Source organism: Ictalurus furcatus, chromosome 8 (assembly GCF_023375685.1).
Source record: "Ictalurus furcatus strain D&B chromosome 8, Billie_1.0, whole genome shotgun sequence".
NCBI classification, from domain to species: Eukaryota; Metazoa; Chordata; class Actinopteri; order Siluriformes; family Ictaluridae; genus Ictalurus; species Ictalurus furcatus.
The window spans coordinates 1525667-1548472 of NC_071262.1; the positions used below are offsets into that span (position 1 = coordinate 1525667).

Consider the following 22806-nt stretch of genomic DNA (forward strand, 5'->3'; position numbering starts at 1 on the left):
TTTTTTTTTGAGAAAACCCAGAGGAAGTTGAGCCAGGGTAAAGGATCTCCTCTTTTGTCACAGGCCTCTTCCTGGAGGTAAGAAGAAGAAAAAAAAATAACTGGCACTTGAAGGAAAGTTTAATCAAAGGTACTTTTGAGCTCCGGAGTGTCTCCGGTGATCATGAGGTTGCCAAGAAAAATATTTCACATTCGATTTCTTTACGAACAAATGGCTCTATCGTTCTGGCTCGATGCTACGTTCAGACTTTTAAGGACAAACTTTCATTAAAGCAGATATACTGTAGAAAGTCCTGGCAAGGATCTTTCACTTCGGTTCCTTTTGGAGAGTTAAAAGGGTGAAATGCTACTTATGTTGACTTCTTGCTGGATCCTGGCCTTTCTTTCTTTTTTTTCTTTTTTTTTTTTTCCTGCCGTTAGTGGACATTCCAGACATGCATGTTTGGCTACCTTAAGCCAGCAGCCCATAAAAGGCTAACGGAGATATGGGAGGCTGCATCTTTAAGACAGAATCCCCAGCACAGAGGGCCAAATGGAAAGAGACGCCTGCTAATGTATTGCGCTGCAGGCTGTGGCGCAGTCAGCTGCAGCACAAGGGGATGTGTTTAGGTTAAATGGACAAAACAGATTGCCTTTAAAAGACTTAGCCCTTCGGTTCTTCCCCTCCCTGCTCAGCCTTAATTCCTTCTCCACACACACTGCAGCATTTGACTGGGTTTGATATATAAACCTTACTTGTTTATCCTCCCAAAGACTCACTGATTTGCTCGATTTAATCCGGCACAATAAAAAAAAAATCTTCATCCTGTCATGCCCTCCTGATATTTCTGTCTCACATTCCATTTGTGAGGTGGGGGGGGGGATCTTTTTTTTTTTTTTAAGAGGCTACGTGTAGCTCCAGAGAGCTGTCGATTGGTTTGTCCATTAATCGGCGCTGTGCTGGGACGGAGGCAGAAGAAGAGAATCGAGAGCAGCTCGTGAAAGTGTGGGGCCTTTTTTTTCTTTTCTTTTCTTTTTTTCTTTTTTTTTGTTTTCCTCCGCGCACCTCTGATCTGTGAAACGCGCCACGCTGTCAGCCCCTGGGCCCCAGTACGGAGGAGAAGCCTTGGGTCTGACCCACAGGCCTTTCCCGAACAGAAGGCCGGGAGCAAAACGCTCGTAAATCTGCCTGAAGAGTGGGCGTACAGCCTTCCAGAGAGAATGAGAATTCAATCTGGGGGAACGGCACACCAGGAAGGTTTACTTGAGGTTCGTCTCTGATGAGAAAGCCATTTGCCGAGAGAAAGAGAGAAGAGGAGAGGAGGGTTTACATCAGATTCCTGACTGTGACTAATTTCTTTTTCACATTCCGAGCCTCCATTTGTCAAAGTGTCAGCTACCCACTTCCTCCTGTGAGAAACAGTAGTGTGATGTGGTCAGTCACGCTTAGTAACTTAGCGGTGCCGCACTCACCTTGCTGCGGGTCCTACAATCTTTGTGTGTGTGTGTGTGTGTGTGTGTGTGTGTGTGTGTGTGTGTGTGTGTGTTGATAATAGACCAGTAAATGATTGCTTTCTCACAGCACAGTTTAAGATCTTATCCAGAACTAAATAATGGTCATTTTAAATGTGGTTTCGTTTGTTTTTAGAAAAAATATTTTTTTTCCCGGTTTTCTTTTTTTAATATTCTTTATTCAATTAGTTGAAATGACTGCGTATTTATTTTATTGCCGTACAAGCTACAAAAATACTGCTTATTAATCCCAGTTGTGCCTTTAATTAAGCATTAAAGTAAAAAATAAATAAATTAAAAAAAAACCCAACCGTGCCGTACATGCAAAAACCGTTCCTGTGCAAATCTCTTTTCCAGTCAAACATTCAGCTGTATGAGATAGATAGAGTAAGGCATTAGACTTGTATAAACAGCGGCTATAAGTGACTCCCCCTGCCTTAAGAGCAATAAGTGTAGACGGTATTTACAGGTTTGAACCTTTTTATAACCACGAAGGAGCCACCAGCTAAGGCGCGCGCAAACGGCGTAGCCTCCGTAGAGCAGCAAGCCAGGGAGACATGGCTGGCTGACAAGGGACTGTGGTTACAATTTCCCTGCAGACATAAACAGTGACACTATCAATTTCCTGCCTTGAGTCTCTTAACGGCGAGTAAGCAAGGCTGTGCGTGGGCCAGGGGAAACCTCTTTCACCGAGCCGAGCCAAGGCTACTTAAAACTAAGCCTAGCTCAACACTCGTAAGATCCGGTGCGCCGGTCGGAGAGTAAGGCCGGTTGTAATGCGTTCATTCGGAGACGGAAACAAGCAGCGGGTTTTTAAAGATGTAGTCCTGGGTATTTATATTAACCACATCGCTGAGACTCTCCGGTTGCATCAATCTGTCAACAGTACGTTAGGATTTGAAAGAGGGTACTGTTTCCAGAAGAGCGACAGATTAGACGGTGCCATGTGTCCGAGGCAATAAAGCTAGATTACAGGTCTATTACGTCTAGGAGTTGTTAGGAAGAAGAAACTTCGAAGAACTGGCCTGCTGTCTATATATCGTGATGCACCAGGAACTTTTTATGAGCTTTCGGACCGAAATACGTGCGAGTACGTGTCTTTTGATGATCGTCTATACTGAAATGAGTAACCTAGCTCGTAATCAGTCAGCTCTGTTTGAACATTGGGCATGAAAAGCGCACGTGTGCGTGTTAGTGCGCGTCATTGGATGATCGGTATCGTGGTGTATGACCCGATACGTGATACCAGTATCCGTATCAATGCACCAGACCGGCAGACTCCTATTAAGACAGACGTCTGATGCTATTCCAGTCAACATAACGAGACGCCTTGTGAAATCCGGCAGACGATAATCGATTACACTCGGTTTGAAATCTATTCTCAGGTCCCCCCCGTGTTTCAGAGAAGGTGGCGCATCGACAGACGGTGCGGGTCGGACGCACCATGAAGCTCCAGTGTCCAGTCGAGGGTGACCCGCCGCCCCTGATCATGTGGAGCAAAGACGGCCGCAATATCCACAGCGGATGGATGCGCTTCCGGGTCACGCATCAAGCGCTGCGCATAAAAGAGGTGGAGGCCGAGGACGCCGGGACTTTCAACTGTAAAGCCACCAACGGCTTCGGCAGCGTCAACATCAACTACACCCTCATTGTGATCGGTGAGTCTTTCCTTCTGATGGTGTACGTGTCTAGGGCTGGACGATATATATCGATATACCGTCGATATCGCGATAAACGATTATCCGATACACTTTTCCGAGATATTGTCGGTATGTTTTTTTTTTTTTTTTAACCGTTACAGACCGAACGGAACTGAACGTCAATTTGACGTCATTTTTATTTCCGTAAAAATTTCGTCTTTTAACCGAAAAGACGAAATACGCCGTTTAACGGATGTATAATTGTCAGCTAAGTCATGTACCGCGATACGCATTGTGTATTGTAGAAACGTCCCCGGGTGTCGTGATACGATATTTCTGTGTCATATCGCCCAGCCCTGTGTATGTGTGTCTGTGTAAATGCAGTATGATGATCTAAAACGCTTTAAATGTTCTTTAAATAAACATCCAACGTTTTAACGTACATCCTACATTAATACGTATTAATACTGTGATTCCATGAACCCGTCTGAAACTACGACGTTTAATTGAAGTATTATGTATAGTTATTATTTGACTGGTATAATACAAGACGGCTTTTGTAACTCTGTTTTTTTTTTATACTCCAGCTTAGGAGTATTTCGAATACGATCATATGTATATCGCTATTCAGCAGACTTGTAGAGCCTCTCATCGCAGCCTCACCGTTCCAGCCGACCACAACTAACTCAATCCTGTTAATAGGCGCAGTTCTTATTAAAAGGCTCGACCCAGCTCTCTGTGATCGTTACGGGCAGCTCGACGGTCGTCGCTCAGGTGTGACATCCACTGGAGGATCTCGTCTTGTTTTTAGTAAAAGCGGACGGTGTCGCATGAGTAAACTGGCTGTCCGCCCAATTAATCCAGGCCTAATTTGGCCCGGCTCCCCGTAGAGAACCTGAGCAAGTCTTGTGATCCTGTAAGCCTCCTCTCGGAACTCTCTGAGCACATGAACCCTGATCCCTGTGGAGAGATTTTGAAACTTGCCATTTTATTCAAAATACAGCCTGAAACATGAATCGCCTTTTCTCTCCTACCCCCAGCCTATTAAATCAATCAGGGAAACAGCGCGTACAGTCCATGCTATAGAACAGGACGATGGTTTTGGGGTTTACGGTGATCTGTGCTATCTCCTGGACCGAATAACCTCTCATTTGAGGGCGGAAAATGTCTATCGAAAGCAGCGCCAAGTCTAAATGGAGAGCCTCGCCGTGGGCCTCTTTCAGGGTCAGTTTTATATTAGCCAGGCTGAGTTAATTATCCTTTTATTTTGTTCTCAAATAAGTCTTGTGTAACGTAAGACAATAGGGGCTGAGCTGTGGGTATTGAGCACATCCTCACTAGCGACTAGACTGTACTGCGCCATACGGTAGATCATTAGCAATCTCTTAATGTCCTCTGTGGTAATATGTAATACGGTGCAGCCCACTCAGAGAAACTTTCTTGCCCCATCTTGCTTCTCTCCCTCCCCCCGAAACTATCCATTATAACAGGAAACCTTTCTTTTTTTTATGTGTGTATATATATATTGCTGAGAAAACCAAAAAAGTATCAGCTGAGAAAATGAAAAACTCTTGTATAGAGTGTCTTGCGAGGCTTGAGGCTTTTAATCCCCCCCTCAGGAGCCTCTAATGGATCGGAGATTTTTGGGGCAGCTGCCACGATGACTTCAGCTGAGCAGCTGCACCCGCTGTGCCTGGGCGCCCAAGTTGCACCAGGATGGCTTTGATGCACCATTATTGTCTCCGCCATGCTGGTTAGTCAGGGCCCTTGAACTCCATCTTGTTCCATAATGTCTTTGTCGCACCATTTTGTGTGGATGGGGTGGGGAGGGTGTAGAAGGATGGGGCATCTCATTACGCGCACCAAATGTCTCATAACGATAGTAATGTGTGACAGTTTTGACCTTGTGGGGAAAATTGCTCCATAACAACAAACCCACACCTCCCCCCTCCCTAAAAATGAATTGTTTTAAGTTACTGAGGTTAAGGTTAGGGGTAGAGGTGTGTGCATATTTTTTATTTACAGATATTGAACACGCAAGTCAATAGCCCAGCAAAACAGAATTACTAATAGTTAATTACTCAACTATTAATAGTTGTTGGTTTGAAACCCGCTCTGTCACAGAGAAAAGAGTTTCTTTTGTTCAAGTGTAATGCAGCCCCGATACAGTGAATTCGCTGATTACACTGAAAAGCATTACAAAAGGATTCGGAAAGATCCGGGTGTCCGTCGCTTCACAGGCAGCCAGTATATCTTCTGCGTCTTGCAGATATCGGTCCAAAGGCAAAGCGTAGAAGCCTCAATCTGCAGGTGTTGACATCTGTGTTGAATCTACCATAAGAAGGGGAAAAAAAAGAAAGGAAAAAAAAACCCCCAAAACATGCAACAAGACTGATGTTCAGTGTGTTTTCAGAGTTGCGCTACTGCTTCATTTTTCGATGCATGTGCAGATTTATTGTTTTTTTGGGTGGAGGCAGAATAATGATGTGGGTTTGATTTGCAGAAACATGACCTGGACCTGGACTTGCAATAACTAAGGGACTAATAAATTCCCCCACTAAAAAAAAATATCAGGGCTATCTAAAACTTGACGTAACGCAACATGACCACGAGCCAAAAGAGGCTAATCAAATCAATCAGTTGACTCCGTCAGGGAAAAGAAATAATAATAATAATAATAATAATAATAATAAGTCAGTGTTTTAGACTGGATGAGTCCCAGCTGAAGCGGAACATCCAAGAAAGACATCTCATCTTAGAAAATGGACACGAACGGAGCAGCTACTCTTAGGGGAACGCATCGCATTACGTCCTCACCGATGTGCTCACACGAAATAGCAAATCGTATAAGGTATCGTTTATTTTCAATACGAGATTCTTTAGTCCGGTGAGATAAGTCTGGATTTCTTATAAAGATCCGGATAACGTTCCAGGAGCCAGAGTAATCCAGATCGTTCCACAATCTTTCTTACAGACTAATAATAATATTGTTCTGGAACGACACATCCGCTTTGGCAGTGACGGGAGGGTTGGTGTGCGCTTGGTTACATGAAAGGCATTTAAAGTAAAGTGCTGCCACATTTTCAACTATCGAAGCATATTCGAGTAATAAGGCATGAACGTGGCGGTGGAAGTCGATCCGTGCCGTTCTGCAGGTCTGTGGGTGGTCTCGGTAATTAGTTCAGAACCTCGTCCGTTTCTTCTTTTGATATCTTCACGTCCTCGCTCACGAGAAGAACATCGACACCTTTTTTTTTTTTTTTTTTTTGCCTGTCTGTCCTTGCTCTTTAATTACATTTCATTTAGATGAATATAAATATTTTTCCTCTGTTTTATTATATTCCACCACACAAAAGCTCCTCTGTCTGCATCTGCACTGAAGTCAGGCCCAGCGAAGAACACTGAAGGATTCCGGTATTCCTCCATCCAACATTCCGTGGTTTTTTTAAAACGTTTTTTTATTTCTTTTATTAGGGTAGTTTGTTTGTTTGTTTGTTTTAGTGTTCAGCTCTTCCTCAACAACTTTCAGAACCACGAAGGCAAGCATCGCTACCAGCTCCAGATATTCTTGCTCTAGGATTTTATAAATATCCACCTACGTCCTAACATCGAATAACCCCCAGCGTCCCAAGCATTACTCAGACCCCGTCCACAGGTCCGAACAAAAGCGCAACAACTACAACGAAACCGCTCAGACGAGAAGGCCAGCCAGATAGGTACTGATAATCGTTCATGAGGAAACGTGGAAAAATACAGACGTCGAACACGTGGGTTCGTGTGGACCGGCAACGAGGAAGAGCTACTGCTTAAGCTCACATCGCTACGCTAGCGTATCGTATACCGGCGCTTGCTTGCAAACAAAATACGACAACGATACCATGCAGTGATGTTACGGTGAGCACCAGAGTACCGATCAGGCTAGCAGGTTCGAGTCCTAGCGCACGCACGACACGTGAAAATCCACAGCAGACAGCGGAAAACGTTCGTCCCGGCCACACGGATGCGTTTTAAAATTCCTCCACGTCCATGGAGGATGTTATGGACAAGCTTCGTGTTTTATAAAATATCCACATACATGTGGAAAAAAGATTTAGAGTAATGTTTAAAGAAAAAAAAAAACCAACAAAATAAACAAACCCCAACAACATGGTGTTTTTGAAGTACTGGGCCTGCATGTGCAGACCTCTCTGGGTTTTATGGCTTAGTGATCAAATGTCCCAGTGAGGACTGGAGACCAGTGATGATAGGACTCATTAGTAGCCTTGCCCTTCTTCCAGCCAGATGGGAAAGACATTAGCATCCATGCGTCAGTGACAGCGCCGGCTCTGGGAACCGCTCGTCCGTCTTATAGTTTCCAAACTATACACCGCTCCCTGTCCTCCAAGCGTGATCCGTTTCTTTTTCCGTTCGCACTCCCTACACCCGCTCGTTCACGTCCTCCACGTTTGACGACAGATTTATTTCTCCCTACACCAACAAAGTATCCCTGTTTGTTTACCGATGCCCGTTTCCAGCGTCCATATGTTATTCTAGTCTGGTTGTTCGGGCTAACCTGCACTACTTTTCGAAGCTAATGAGAGAAAAGCTAGCCTTTAGAGAGGGCATATCATGATATGATACCGATTGAGACGAGACCGTGAGAGTACAGTGTCGCTTCGTGTTGCTTTTGTTAGCTCGTGCCAGTGTAAACCGGCTACTAAGAACAGAACAATGCGACCGAGATAAATGAGATTTTGAGATCTCTTTGCTCACGAACTCGGCGCAGACGTGACTTGAAGTAATTGCAGAATTAAGACGTGTAGGAAGCTACAGAGGAGTCCCCGGCGATTTATAGTGATTTGTGGAGCTTGTTTGGGCCTCAGAAGCTGCTGCTCAGCCAACATCTGGTAGTGATCTTAATCCAGGAACACTGAAGCTTGAGATATCTAGTGATCTGTATGCAGGGTTTCCCTGAAGACTTCAGGATGCCCTGAGGTGGTCAGTCTGCCTGAGCAAGTTCATCAGTTTTTAGGTTCTACGCACCTTAGCAAAGATTTATTATTATTATTATTATTATTATTATTATTATTTTAATCTGGGAACTTGTAGTGCACATTTTGTCTACTTATTGTCTAAAAAAGGTTTTCATCCATCATCACGTATTATTATTATTATTATTATTATTATTATTATTATTATTATTATTATTTTTGGAGGGGCCCGACAGTTGATACAGAACAGTAAGATGTTGTAAGGTCTGATCTCTGATCGTATCAGCCGTCTGAGAGGGGGCTTTATCAATACTTCTGTACGTCGTGGATATCCTTTATCTAGGTTTCAGTTTTGCTGGCGTGCTTGAAATGGAGTGAGTTTGGGAAATATTTTTCCTGGGAATGTAATTATTCCAAAGCCTTCCAAAACAAAATGAGAGTTTTTTTTTTTTTTTTTTTTTTTTTTTTGTTTTTTTTACACGGACTGTACAAACAGACCTGAGATTTCAGAGCCGACACTCTCCTTCCGTTCTGTGCTGTTAAGGCTGAATGTGCCGGGCTGCCGGAAACCCCAAAATTTCAAACATGATATCTTTGGAAGCAATTTTGTGAGAACGTACAACCAGAGCTGTTTTTTTTTTCTTTTTTTTTTTTTTTTCCTTTCCCTCCCTCTCTCCTCCCCTCGTTCTGCACGGAATGCTCAACAAAGTCGAAACACGCCGAAAGCTCACGTTTCACGGCATTCATCACAGGAATCTTTTTGAGGAGAACTTAAAAGAAAGTCGTCCTTCTGCGCTGTTGGGTCGACGAACGTGACGGGAATGAGAAAGTCCGCCTGCGCTCTCCCTAATCTCTTTTTCTCCACGCACTCCTTGACACGAGTGTCAGATTCCACAGCTGTCTCGGGGCAGAACCTAAGAAAAACAGATCGCGTTCGCGGCCCAATCTCATGACCTTCGCAGGCTCCCTCGGAAACTTCCGATTAGATATTAAACGAATTTCAAAGCAGGTCGGAGGAATTAAATTCACGGAAGACGGCAGTGAGATATCCGGTGTCGAGTTACGCAATAAGCTCGGCTTAATTGCCATAAAATCGGAGTATCTCCTTTATACCGCTGGTCTTTTGCCATCATATCTCTTCAGTACGAGGTGGAGAATGGAAAGAAGAAGAAAAAAAAAGAAAGCTAACTCTGTTGGTTTAAGTGGAGAATAAGTATAGTCACGGAATTGGGAAGAACAGAGGAAATGGGCGTAAAGAGGAATACAAAGCCCTCCTTTTGTCTTCCTTTCATGTGCTAACCAACCTGTTATGGCAGGCTTCTCGGTAGATTTGTCTTCGTTTGTACTTTGCTCAGCTTCAGTGGTCATGTGTCCATCGGGCTGCCAGGCATCAGGGTCCGTCAGAGACCGAGTGACACGCTTGATGAAGCAAGGCCAAGACGGATCAGGACTTTCGAATAGAAAGCAGGAAAGGGACAGGACAGATAATGCCATTTTACTTTTCTTTTCTCTTTTTTTTTTTTTTTTTTTTTGCCCGTCGTTTCACCAACTCCGTTTGTTCGAGAACAGAACGTTTATAATTATTTATTTTTTTTCCAAAACAGACGTTTATCTGAAAGCCATGGCTTCGTTCCACTCCTCTTTACCGGAGAGGAACTTAGCGAGAAATAGTAGCTTATGAAAACAGAAAACAAAAAGGAAAGAACTGGCTGACCTTCAAATGTGTAAAAAAAAAAAAAGTATGACTTTACGGTAAAGATTTCAAAGGCTATCGCGTTACAGTATTACAGTTGTAATATTCAATCCCTTTTTCTTGGACACTGGCTCACCAGACAGACCTTATCATAAATAAACTCGCGTAACCTTTCACTCCTCCAAAAATATGCCGCAGTCAAACCTCGGGAAAAGGATTAACACGTACTCGTGCTCCGAAAAAGCCTCCATCCAAACACTTCATGTATTATTCTTCTTCTTCTTATTATTATTCTGATCCTTATATGCCTCACCGGTGAATCAACATTTCATTCGTGAGTCAGGATAAACTTGGGTATGATCCAAAAAAAAAAAAAAAAAAACATTAAAAAATCAAAGCAGCACCACCACAAGCCAAACAGATCCGCCCTCTTTTGTATTGTTATTGACCTACTCGTCCGGGAACAAGGCAGAGGAAATGAAGATGCCATTTTAAGCGCACAATAATGTAAACATGGTGTTCGTCCCGCTACAGGTGGGGGCAAGCTTGAGTTTCAAAGGCACTGGCAAAGGGAGCCACTAAAAAGATCCGGAAAAGGGCGGGAGGGGAAAGGGTGTGGGGGTGGCGCAAACAAAGCACTCGAGCGGCTAGGACCGGCCGAAGGTATAAGGCCCGGGATTAGGTTTCACGCCTACCTGTTTACGAAGGCTCTAATAGAGCGGGGCAGAGTCTCGACACGACCCGTATCGCAGTTCTGCTCGGTTTCGTCCTGCAGCACGAGATGCCGAGGCGGGACGTGCAGTCTAACCTACGGGCCAGGAATTTGCGAAACGCGTCTTGGCTAGGCGTGTCCGATACGATTCACGTCCCAAAAAAAGGGAGAGTTGAATGTGAATATCGTCAGGTTTGCTTTGAGGCAAAGTAATTGTGAAGGGATCGACTAAAGATGACTCATGTTCAGAGGAGCGACACAAAGGAATATCATCTGCGCGGGCTTTCATGAGTCATCCGGAGCAGACCAAAAACAAACAAACAAACAAACAAACAAACAGACAGAGGTCTTTAAAAGTTTCGCATCTCCTAATTGGCTCTTCACGATAAATTAGGAAGTCATTTGTTTCATCTGTAATAAGAAGTCTGGCCTTGCCAGTGGGAGCGTAACTGTAAAACGGAGTTCGGTTTGTGAAACGTTTCTTTTTTTTATTTTTTTGCCAGCCCGCAAAACATTCGCCTTTAAGCCGGTTAAATGTCATTTTACTTTAACGGATTACGCTGACATTTATACAAGAAGTGAGGGGGGGAGGGGGGGGGGGAAGTCTCCCGTGCATCACGACGAGTTCACAGCTATTAGTTTCTCCCGTGCGGTTCTTTAGAGGACACTCGCGAACGACGTCTACGTGACCCGACCGTGTTTGTGGTTCATAGGGCGATTTTTAAATCTTGAACATCGGCGTGTTTGTTTTTTTTTTTCTTACAGTAAAGAGTGAGACTTTCAGTTCGAGATGAGATGAGACGAGACGAGACGAGGGAGGAAGAAGCTCTCTCGCGTTCTTCTTCGTCCCGAACGCATCGGTGCAGCCTGAAAAGGCCCACTTGAACATAAAGCTTCCGTGCGTTCAGGTTTCTCATGGACCTTTCAGCTCTTCTCCTCTTCAAGCTTGGACACTTGAAAACGCAAAACAAGAGAACCTGCGCAGGAATGGGGATTTGCAATGCTGAAAAGCACAGAAGCAGCATTTTGTCCCTGATTAGCGGCCAAAGGACCGACCGAGAGCGCTTTTGCTCTGAAAGGAAAGCTTATAGCTCATTATAAGCCGGCCAGGATTAAGCTTGTTCCTGCATTGTTCCCCGAGGAGGTACTAGGGGGCCGACACAGAGGGTGGCGCCTATATCCTTTTGAGCCCCCCACGTCTACACACCTACCCCGAGTTTCCACCCTTTTAACGACATATAATAGCTTTTTCTCGGCGGTGCTGGGTGACTGGTACAGCAGAGGAATCCTCTCTCATTAGAGGTGGTCTTTGTTCGGCTCCTTCGCTGTCCTTTCTTTGGCCGGCTGCTGATTACCGAGCCCTGACTGCACAGTGGTGCAACCTGCATGAAAGGAAACAAGCGAAGTGTGGTCAGAGAGAATAGACGCGCCAATTAGTTCAGATGCGTTCGAGGAGAAGACGCTGCCTCGTCGCGGGGCCGCCTTTGAAGTCTCCGAAGCGCTCCGTTTAGCCCGACCCCCTCGGGTTTGTGTTGTTTTTTTCTTTCAATCTCCGACAGCACGGTCGCTTCGATCTTCGATCGTGACGTAGAATCACGAAAAACAGCGATTTATAAACTGTGCGGCACAGACGCGACGTTTTTAATCGGCGCGTCACGCCGTCGATCGACGTCGCAGAAGGAGAAACTGTGACGCGGTACGGACGCTTTTACGTGCCTGAGCTTTTCAGACGTGTGGTAAACGTTAAATAAATACACGCCGTTCGTTTTTGTGGTCGTGGTGGATCGGGAGGTTATCCCGGGAACGCTGGGGGAATACACGCTGAATGGGACACACACACACACACACACACACACGTACAGTACTCACACACACTTTTACACACTCATTCACAACTAAGAATCACTAATCCAACTACTGGTGCGTTTTGTTTTGTTTTGGGGAAATTTTGACATGCCTCTTGTTCCAGTCTCCGCCCCTTCCTAGTCACTGGTCCGTTCCCTAACGCGTGCACCTGTTCGCAGTTTAGCGCCGTTTTTAATACCGTCCTGTTCTTTCGTGTTGTTTTGTTTTGTGTTTTAAAGAGTTTTAGACTCGTGCATTTCTGAGCTTCGTGTCCTTTCCCGTGTAAATATGTTTTATGACTTGGCCCGCCTTTCAGTTCTGACTGCTGGATCGATTCTCGCGACGCCCTCGCGTCCCGCCCCGCGCCTCGTTACCTCATCCGCACTCAACGTCGAACCAGCATCGATCGAGACCCGGGAGCTGCGAGGCGTCGTTTCTAAAAACGTGTTGCGATAATAATGCGTTTATAATGCCCCCCCCCCCTTTTTTTTTTTTTTTTTTACAAAACAGTTCTACTTGACTGAAATGTTTTATTTGGATTAGGGTCCAATCTCAGTTCAACATTTTTAATCTCGTATCAAAGTCTGAACCCCGCTGTTTTGGTTTGTTTTTTGCGCCTGTGAGAATTGTTTACTCAAGGCTGGGTAGGAAATATTTTTCCGCACATTTTCAGATTGCACTAAGTCCATAACCGGCACAGCTACACGGTGCGCTGTGATAAAAAAGATCAAGATGTTTTCAAGACTGTCGGAGAACCAGTATAGCCGATTAGCCGTTTCCTTTTTCTTTTCATCTCTCCGTGAAGGTGTTCTTTGATGTGGTGTTTAAACCTCAGACTTTGTTGGCGCTCCGTGTAACTCTGTACGATATGAGAATAGGGGCGCATGTTTCAGGAGTGTGAGTAAGTCTTTAGACATGTGCTGCTGATTGTCAGACGGAAAGCGGCTCACGGTGAATTGGCACCGGCTCTCCTTCTCTCAACTCCTCCTGTCGTCTTCAAACGCCGCACCGGGTGCCTCCGCGCGGCTCTGATGAAAATACGTGTTGATGGGACGTATCGGGTATTACCGGCTTCGGACTCCTTTCGAGCGCTTTGTCCTGGAGCGGTGCGCTCGTGATTCCTCTGCGAAGTTGTTTTCCTTGGCATGACCTCCATACGCGGGATAAAAAAAGAAGGTTTTTTTTTTTTACATTTTTTTATTTTTTTATACTGTGTTTGTATTGTTGATTGAAATGTCGGAGTAGCTCAAACTCCTCACAGACTTCCACAGTGGCTTTGAGGCTATAACCCATGAATCACAATCTTGCGTTTGCCAAGAACTGAAATGAGACTAAACGATCTGAAATGAGTTCTAGTTAAAAGGTTCTCTAAACAGTGACTTTTAAAAATGGCGGAGTCGTTCAATTTGTCAACGTTCTAGCATCACGTGAAGCGACTTCTTCCTGTACTTTGTACCCCACCGGAAGAACGACCTCCTTAAAGAAACACTCATGTGGAGCGCTTGTTGTCGTCGTTTTTATTTTGACGAGCGTACTCGGTACAACTTAGCATTCAAAGTTTCACGAGACGGATGTTACTCGGCAGGTAACCGACGCCTTACACCTTTTTAAGGCGCCATTTTGTTCCTAAGCAATTTGGTGAGAATGAGCGCGAGTTCAGCGTGCGGGGGCGGAGGTGTCCGTTTCAAAGGGAGCGTCGTGCAATCAATATCCGAGATATGTTAATTCGGTAAAGCGCCGGTCCCGTCCTTGATGTTTGCTAGAGTTACAGGCAGGCAGCTGGGGCGAGTGGGTGAAGGGGGAGGGGAGGGGTCAGTGACAGCAGGTGGGCAGCGCACAGAAATGCCACCGATCTCACCGAACGTGTTTGCGATGCACCTGATCTTTAAACTCGATTAGTCCTCTGTCTTCTGTTATTCTCCCCCAAATGCTTTTAATTCAGTATGTTCAGGATCTTTTTTTTTTAAAATAGACGACGAAATACGATCGAGAATATAAATCTCTCCAAGTGTCCGTATGGACAGACACCATTCCCTCCGAACTCGAGCCGCACCCGCTGTGCACGCGACGCTCGGTCCGCGCGAGTCCGTCCTCGGAATCTCTCCGCTTTGAATATCTCGGCGTGTAAAAACGAAGCGCGAACACGATCTAAAGCAGCTTTCCGACCGCCGCTGCGTGCCGAGCTTCGCGCAGAGCGAGGCGGTCGAGGACTTTTTACTGCGGATATGTGCAGAACATGATACTTAACTCGCGGAGCGTAAACCTCTAAAATATATCAAGGTCGACATTTACTGCCCGAGTTCCACATGCTCGCTGACTACGCAGTTAAAACCCGTATTCTGTAATAATACACGCATATAAAAGAGAATATTCCGGGCAGGGGAAAGATAACCGGATGCCACGGCGTTAAAAGAATCGAGGGAAGACGGGTATAAACGTAAAAAGGCGATCTCCGTTACGTGCCTCGCTAACGTTTGATCCCGCCGTGTATTTTCGCTGAGGATCTCTTAGTGATGGCACGGCGCTGCTTTCTTAAACACCGCTGTGAGAACATCAGCACGGGGTCGTACGTTACCCTGCGGAGGGTTTTAAGGAGAATAAAAACCCACGCTGGCTAATAAAGCTGTGATTAGAAAGCGTAGTGCGATACAAGATCTTCACCCGGTCTGGTATTTACACACGTGTTGGAGTGATGTTTGCTGAAAGGACCGGGCACCACAATAAAGCGTGATAACTGATAATACTATTGGACATAAGGTTTCGTTTTTAACCCCTGGGGGGTTTTATTGTGTCTCAATCTTAAAGAAATGCGCTGTCCGTCCTCTTCCACACACGTGAGATCATAAACGCGACGACTGGACGTCATTGCGTGCACCGTAGTGGCTCCCTAGGGCTGGAAACTTGTGTCAGACCTGAAGAATTTTCTCCGTCCTGTTCGTACAAGGATTCCAACGCGTCACGCGGGCTTCTCTTTATCCCCTCACAGGTGGCCGTAATTACCACCGACGGCCTGCAATCAAACCAGACGAATCGAACAAAGCCATACACACTTCCTCGGAAACTAATCAGAAGAATATGTGTTTCCGAAAGCCTCGGGTGTACTAAGTAGAGCCCGTGTAGACTCGGACCACCGCGCCCCTACGTCCCCGAAACGATCGTGTGGATGGATATCGAGACCGTCAAGGCGGCATTTGATGCAGGATAACGAACGTTCATGGAAATCGGTCGTCCTCGGTAACGCCTGTATCCTCTTCGGGGTCCCGTCGGAATTGTGAGGTCGCACGAACCTAAAAACTTCCTGTTGTTCTTCTTTCTCCAGTGCCCTACCGTGACTATGCACCGTAATACCTTTGGGAAACAAATCCCAAATCTTCGCAGACTTTCCCCGTTCCCCAGATGCGATCTTGAGTCCTGCAAGCCCGAGGCAGGAATACCGCATAGACTACGGTCATTATCTTCTCCCTCTGCACCGGTAATCCTTAAAAGAGGAAAGGAAATGCTTAATGCGAGGTCAGTGCTTATTTGCCGGTGTAAGGCCTTTAGTAAAGCTGTCTCGTGCTCCTCGGCGTAGCAGGGATGGAGGCAGACTGTCAGGGATTGTGCCAAAGCGAGAAGGACTGTAGCTAATCATGCTGCCTCTGAGTCAATAGGAAGGTGACGTTATGGAAGAAGTCATAGTCAGAGCCTTTGTAGGAACTTGGAGAACGATTTCAATAGCTCTTTGTAAGTTTTTTCGAAACTCCCCAGGTGCTGTGTTGTACGTTTGTGTCTTAATTTGCGAGTTGTTGTAGACTCGGTCTCAAGCAATTAAAGTCAAAGTGAAGAGAATATTAAAAAGGAAATAGTGGGGTTTTTTTAAGAATTAGCGGCAGAGCATATCGTTGGATTAAGTTGGGGTTTTTTTAGTTTTTTTTTCTTTCCGCATGACGTATCCATCCAACAGATGTTTCAAGTTCAAGAGAAAAAAAAAGTTTGTGACCCTGTCGGTATTGGGCGAGCTGAGTTATGAAAGGTGTAGTGACTTCAGAAAAGTATTGAGGTGATATTTGGGCTACGAGCCCTATTCAGAAAAAGTCGGGACAGTATGGAAAACGCTAATAAAAACAAACAAAGAGGAGTGATTGTGTAAGTGTACTTGTATTTAAACAAACAAACAAAAAAAACGTATAAAGACGAGGTATTCGATGTTTTACCTAATCAACTGCGTAGTTATTTTTTAAATTGATGCATGCGACACGTTCCAAAAAAAGTTGGGACAGGGGCAGTTTAGGACTCGTAGCGATGTGAGAAGTTGGAATGAGAAGGTGATGTGAAACAGGTGAGGTAATCGTGTAATCATGGTATAGAAGGAGCCTCCAAAAAAAGGCGGAGTCCTTCAAGAGCGAGGACGGGTCGAGGCTCGCCGATCTGACAGCAGATGCGTCAGTGAATAATCCGACACTTTGAGAAGAACGTTCCCCAAAGACAAATCGGGAGGATTTTGGGCGTTTCACCTTCTACGGTGCACAATATAATTAAAATATTCAAGGAATCCGGTCAAATCTCGGGGCGTAAAGGGCGGGGCCGAAAAAACCACTTCTGAACGCGCGCGATCTCCGATCACTCAGACGTCACGGGCTTAAAAACCGTCACGAGTCTGTAACGGAGGTCCGGACATGGGCTCGGGAATACTGTGGTAAACCTTTGTCGGTCGACACGATTCGCCGCTGCATCCACAGATGCGAGTTAAGGCTTTACTGTGCAAAGCAGAAGCCACAAATCAACACTGTCCTGAAGCTCCGCCCACTTCTCTGGACTCGGTCTCATCCGAGATGGACAGTAGCACAGTGGAATCGTGTTTCGTGGTCCGACGAGTCGACGTTTCAAATAGTTTTTGGACAAAACAGCCGTCGTGTTCTCCGGGCCAAAGAGGAAAAGGACCGTCCGAGCTGTTATCTGCGTCAGGGCCAAAAGCCAGCGTCTGTCATGGTATGGGGGCGTGTCGGTGTCCATGGTATGGGGGTGTGTTGGTGTCCATGGTATGTAGGCGTGTCAGTGCCCATGGTATGTGGGCGTGTCAGTGCCCATGGTATGGGTAATTCTCACATCTGTGAGGGCAGCATTAATGCAGAAAGATATGTAGACATTTTGGAGCAACATACGCTACTATCCAGGGCAGGACAACGCCGGACCACATTCTGCCCGGATTACAAGCGCATGCTCGCGTAAGCAGAGAGTTCGGGTGCGAGCATGTCCTGCTGCAGTCCTGACCCGTCTCCCGTTGAGAACGTGTGGTGCGTTATGAGGCGCAAAATAAGGCGACGAAGACGTCGTACAGCCGCGCAGCTGAAGAAACGCATAACGGATGAACGGGGGAAAATTCCACTCGCTAAACTTAACCACCCTGTGTCTTCACTCCGCGTCCAAACGCTTAATACGCGTTATTGAAAGAAACGCTGACGTTACACAGCGCTAAACAGTCGCCCGTCCCGACTCTTCTGTCGTGTGTCGCAGTCAAGATTTGAAATGAGTGTGTATTTCCAAAAACAAATTAAATTCACAAAGTAACACATCAAATAACGTGTTAATGAAGTGTTTTCAGTATAGGAAACAGCGTGAACTGGATTTTCAAACGACTCTTTGTTTGTTTGGGGGTTGTTGTTTTTTTTTTTTTTTTCCTTCTTTTTTTGCATTTTCAATACCGTCCCGACTTTTTCCGAATTGGGATTGTACTTCATCACGGTGTGCTCCTTCTGGTGGAACACACAACACCGTTTCCTTCGCCTCAAATAAAAAGGGCTTTAAGGATCCACTCGTCTGGTTGAACATAAATACGCCTGACAGGCAGTTAATCTGTCAGCTTGTCAGTTGTTATTCGTTTCGGAGTACGACTGTAGTCTGTAATGTAGCGATGTCTCCACCGTGACCACGGCTCATAAATTTTCACCATTTGGAGCTGGCTGTTAATATGAGGCTGTGTAGCACCAAAAATCAGTAATGGTTTCCATAAGCTGCGTGCTGTAATTCAGTAAAGCAAAGCCAAACTAACAGCTAACACGGGTCCACCGTACCGACGCTCCGTTTGGAAAAAATACATGGTCTTCAAAACACGCGTGTATCACTGCTGACTCGACCGGGACATGCTGTATACGAAGACGGAATAATTAGCATACTTCATTCCGGACACCTTGATGGAGCTTTAATTATAGGTGGATGCAGGGACATTGTTTTGTAATGATTTGGATGATAACATGACAGCACTGGATTGCTGGAACTAGCAAGAACCATAAATATTGAAGGGTTTTTTAAATTTATTTTATTATTATTTTATTATCGCTAGCCCTGAGGACTCCACACGGCTTCATTTAGGATCTAGCTAGCTCTTTAGCTCGCCGCTATGCGGACCCTCTGAGCATTAAAACATCTAACAGACACAATCTTGGGAGGAAAACAGGGATTAGCGTGCTCGGGTTTCCCGTAGAACAAGGCCCGTTTTCTGCAGCAGATGTAAAAGCAAACACGCGGAGGGGTTATCCAAACAGCTCCGTCGCCCGGCTAGGAACCTTTCAGAACCGCAGGCTGGTGGACGTGTGAAATGTAGCTCACCACGGTGTCAATTGAACTTAATTAAAGGGAAACAGAAGTTTGTTTAGAAACCTGAAGACCCGTGCGCTTTTTTTATTTTTTATTTTTTTTTGACTTTCCATGAATCTAGATTTCGTTGAGAGGGGGGCGGGCGGGCGGGCGGGGGGTTGGGGGATTAACGCAGCGGTTCTTAGGTTTTTGCGAGAACGCGTATGTTATTGCAAGTTTTGAAAACTGGCACACGTTCTGACCCGAGGCCTCAAACTGCTGTTTTGGCCTTAAGGAGAAGTTTTATGAATGATACTAAACATACATGCTACAAGCGCCGAGCGGGCGAGCGGGCCGAGCCCGGAATCCATTGTTATCGATCCAATGAAAATTTCTGCGTGATTGTTCCGACGGGTATAAAACCCGAACAAAAGAGCTATGTGCCGGTGAGGCGCGGCGAAGGGGAAGAGTGGGTTTTGGAGAGCAGTAATGAAGCTGTAAGAGTAACGGGCCAAGTCTTTTCTCTGCCCAGGTCGGGTTGGAGCCTGTCCTGCAGGAACGTTAAACAGCGTACGCTCTCGGATCAAACCCGCGTGCCGACAGGTTCAAAGAGCTGACAGCTCTGAAAATGCCAGTCATGTGTTGAATGGACGAGTTGGCAGGAGGGGGATGTAACCGGAGCAGAAAGGCCCCGAATTTCCACTCGCACTTTTCACTCTCCATCCCTCCCAACTTGCCTCTCGAAGCTTGCTCTTAGGAATTGAGCACGTACCCCACAGAATAGAGGTCTCTGAATTGCCTGCACACTAATCGCTAGTATTTATCTTCTTTGTTTTCATTGCGCTGACTTATTATATAGAGTTTCTCGGTCTTTTCTAGAGAGGTTTCTTCCCCTACAGAAGCACGCAACGTTTAATCCGGATCGTATTAAGTTTCTCCAAAAAAGCATCTCGGGTCTCCGCGCATAAATCGTCTAAATCTCACGGTCTCGTTTGGCGCCCGTAGACGAGAAAAGTCGTCCGTAGCGCCGCTCTGAGCTGCCGTATCGTATTCGTCGCTTCGCCGACTTATCTCGAGCCAGATTCGCGTTTCCGTTAAAGAACGCCGGAACGCCGGGAACGCCGAGACGCGCGTCTTTTTGATACGTAAGCTTCAAAGACACTTTGTCTTGTCTCTGTGCAGACGACTCGAGCGCAGGGAAGGACGGTGCCAGACCAGCGGGAGACGCAGAGTTCTCCACTGACCCGTCAGGAAAACTGGGTAAGGTGCTCGACTTCTCTGATCCCTCCCTTTGAACTCCTTTCAGTCCTGTTAACTGTGATTTGCTTCCCAAGATCAAGAAGGAATCCTTTGCTACGTGCCAGAGAGTTTCATAAGCGGCTCTTTTGAGCTTCCGGTCACATGAGGTTTTCAGTTGGAAAATCGAATGTGGTTCGGTGGACATGAGCAGTCGAGTAAACTGAGTCCATGTAACTTATTTCATTACAACTACAAGTGGCGCTTTTCCCAATTATAAGGATGTACATGATTTACCATAGGGAAGAAAGGACAGCTAAAAAAAAAAAAAAGATAAAATAGAAATAGTATGCAATTGCTTCTTTATGTTCAATCAAACCGTCTAGTTCTAGATAAATACCTTGACCAGTTAGGACACGTCCACTCATGGCCTAACCCTACACCGGTATCACACTCTTCTCCAACTATAGACTCAGGTTTTGTTTTGGCAATTGCATTTGACAAGCTAAAGAGCAGGCTATTTAAGTATCGTGCAAGGAGGGGGTGGAAGCATTCCATTCCTCTTTGACGGCCACCGTCCAATTCGGTCTCAGGTCTGAGCCGTTAGCGCCCACTGAGCACTATCACACCCGGCAGAGAAAACAGGCCGAGTTCACCATTGTGTTCTATCCCTGCTGTTTGTTCGAACTCTGCTGCGAGCGTAAACAGCCAGCAACGAACGGCCTGGTAATCCATCAGAGCCAGCTGCTGTTTGCTTTGTCAAATTGCCCTCATGTGGTGGCGCTTTGCTCAATAATATTGGCCTCCACAAGGGTCTCACTACAGCCCTTGTGTTGAGATATTTTCGTTGTAACATTATCAGTGTTGTGAAAAATTACATGGTGCCTTCAGAAAGTCTATAACCCCCAGACCTAAACCTAAACCCTGCAAAAACACTTACTCGGGATAAGCTGATATTTTCTTCGTGCCGAATTGGCAGCGGGCACGGTATTCAAAAACGCATTACAGCGATATTATATCGGGCTTTTGTAGTCAAGTAGCTAATTTCCAGTGTTGACTTTAATGTTACTCGTATTACAGCTTCACTGAGTGGATTAGTCATTTGCTAGAGGCAGCCCTAGCTTTTTCCTCTTCGGTTCCATGATTTCATGCAGGACACGAAATTTCCCGAGGTTCTGAAACGTAGTTTCTTTGGTTACAGTGCGGCCCCGGTTCACCCAGCCGGCCAAGATGAGGAAGCGGGTGATCGCTCGGCCAGTGGGCAGCTCGGTGCGGCTGAAGTGCACGGCTAGTGGAAACCCTAGACCCGATATCGTGTGGCTGAAGGACAGCAGGCCACTCGCGCCCGAAGAGGTGGGCGAGAGCCGCAAGAAGAAATGGACGCTAAGCCTGAAAAACCTCACGCCCGAGCACAGCGGCAAGTACACTTGCCACGTCTCCAACCGCGCCGGAGAAATCAACGCCACCTACAAAGTGGAAGTCATCCGTAAGTCATACGCTTCTCCCGAACCGCGCTCGAATCCGAACGTGTCGGTTTAATAGACCCGGCAGAGAAAAGGTGTCCGGTTGACGTGCAGTATCTGCTTTTCATTTGTTTGTTTGGCCCCGAAACAAAGGGGCCTTTTTTAAAAAAAAAAAAAAAAGTCTGCTCGTGTTCACAACAGATCGATGTTTTCTGTCACCTAAATTAAGAACATAAAAACGAGCTCAGTATGAAGTGGAATATTAGTGGCGTAACGGAGTTTGTGATAAATGTGTGTTTCATTTGGATCGTCGTTTAGTGGTCTATGCTGAATAATGGATGTTGAGTAATTACCGGGATTATTATCGGGATTTCTCTGCTGTTTAGTGGAGAGTCGTAAGGCTTTTATAAACAGCTTTGTTACCACTCGGTGGTTAGACCGGTTTAGTGTGCGAAACTATGACAAGGTTACCGTTCGGTGGTAAATTCAGAGAGCTAGAAAGATACGTCTCATTTACCATCTGCTCTGGATTAAATCCCAGCTGTGCCTGCTGACTTTACAAACACACTTTTCCACAAGGCCCTGCTCCAAGCAAGGGGGAGGTGAAAAACGTGCTCTCGCCTGTGCAAAAAAAAAACAAAAAAAAAACGTGCCTTCTCAACCTTAATGGACGAACTTTTAGGAATGGTTAATTAATAAATAAATAAATAAATAAATAAATGAACATTAGGTACGGGTTTTAACTTGAGTGATACTGTTTATCTCGACAGAACGCACCAACTCCAAGCCCATCCTGACGGGCACGCATCCCGTAAACACGACGGTGGACTACGGCGGCACCACGTCCTTCCAGTGCAAAGTGCGCAGCGACGTGAAACCTGTTATCCAGTGGCTCAAGCGAGTGGAGCCCGGCGACGAGAGCAAGTACAATTCGACCATCGAGGTCGGAGAGCACCGCTTCGTCGTGCTGCCGACCGGGGAGGTGTGGTCACGGCCCGACGGCTCCTACCTCAACAAACTGCTCATTACCCGCGCGAAGGAGGAAGACGCGGGCATGTACATCTGCCTGGGCGCCAACACTATGGGCTACAGCTTCCGCAGCGCCTTCCTGACCGTCCTGCCTGGTCTGTATCGTCGCTTAAATCCAACACGACAGATTAGTGTGTCTTAATCCTCAGGTTACTCCTGGATGTAAAGTTTTCGAG

General features: G+C 45.9%; 1 protein-coding gene across 1 annotated transcript in view; it reads left to right on the top strand.

The window, feature by feature from the left end:
• The window catches only part of fgfrl1a (fibroblast growth factor receptor like 1a), a 43386-nt gene that overhangs the window by 18345 nt on the left and 2235 nt on the right, over window positions 1–22806 (top strand). Inside the window, exons 3-6 of the mRNA XM_053630438.1 lie at window positions 2876–3148; window positions 20085–20162; window positions 21340–21624; window positions 22372–22725. Coding sequence (XP_053486413.1) covers window positions 2876–3148; window positions 20085–20162; window positions 21340–21624; window positions 22372–22725 — 990 coding nt within the window. The remainder of the gene's footprint in view (window positions 1–2875; window positions 3149–20084; window positions 20163–21339; window positions 21625–22371; window positions 22726–22806) is intronic.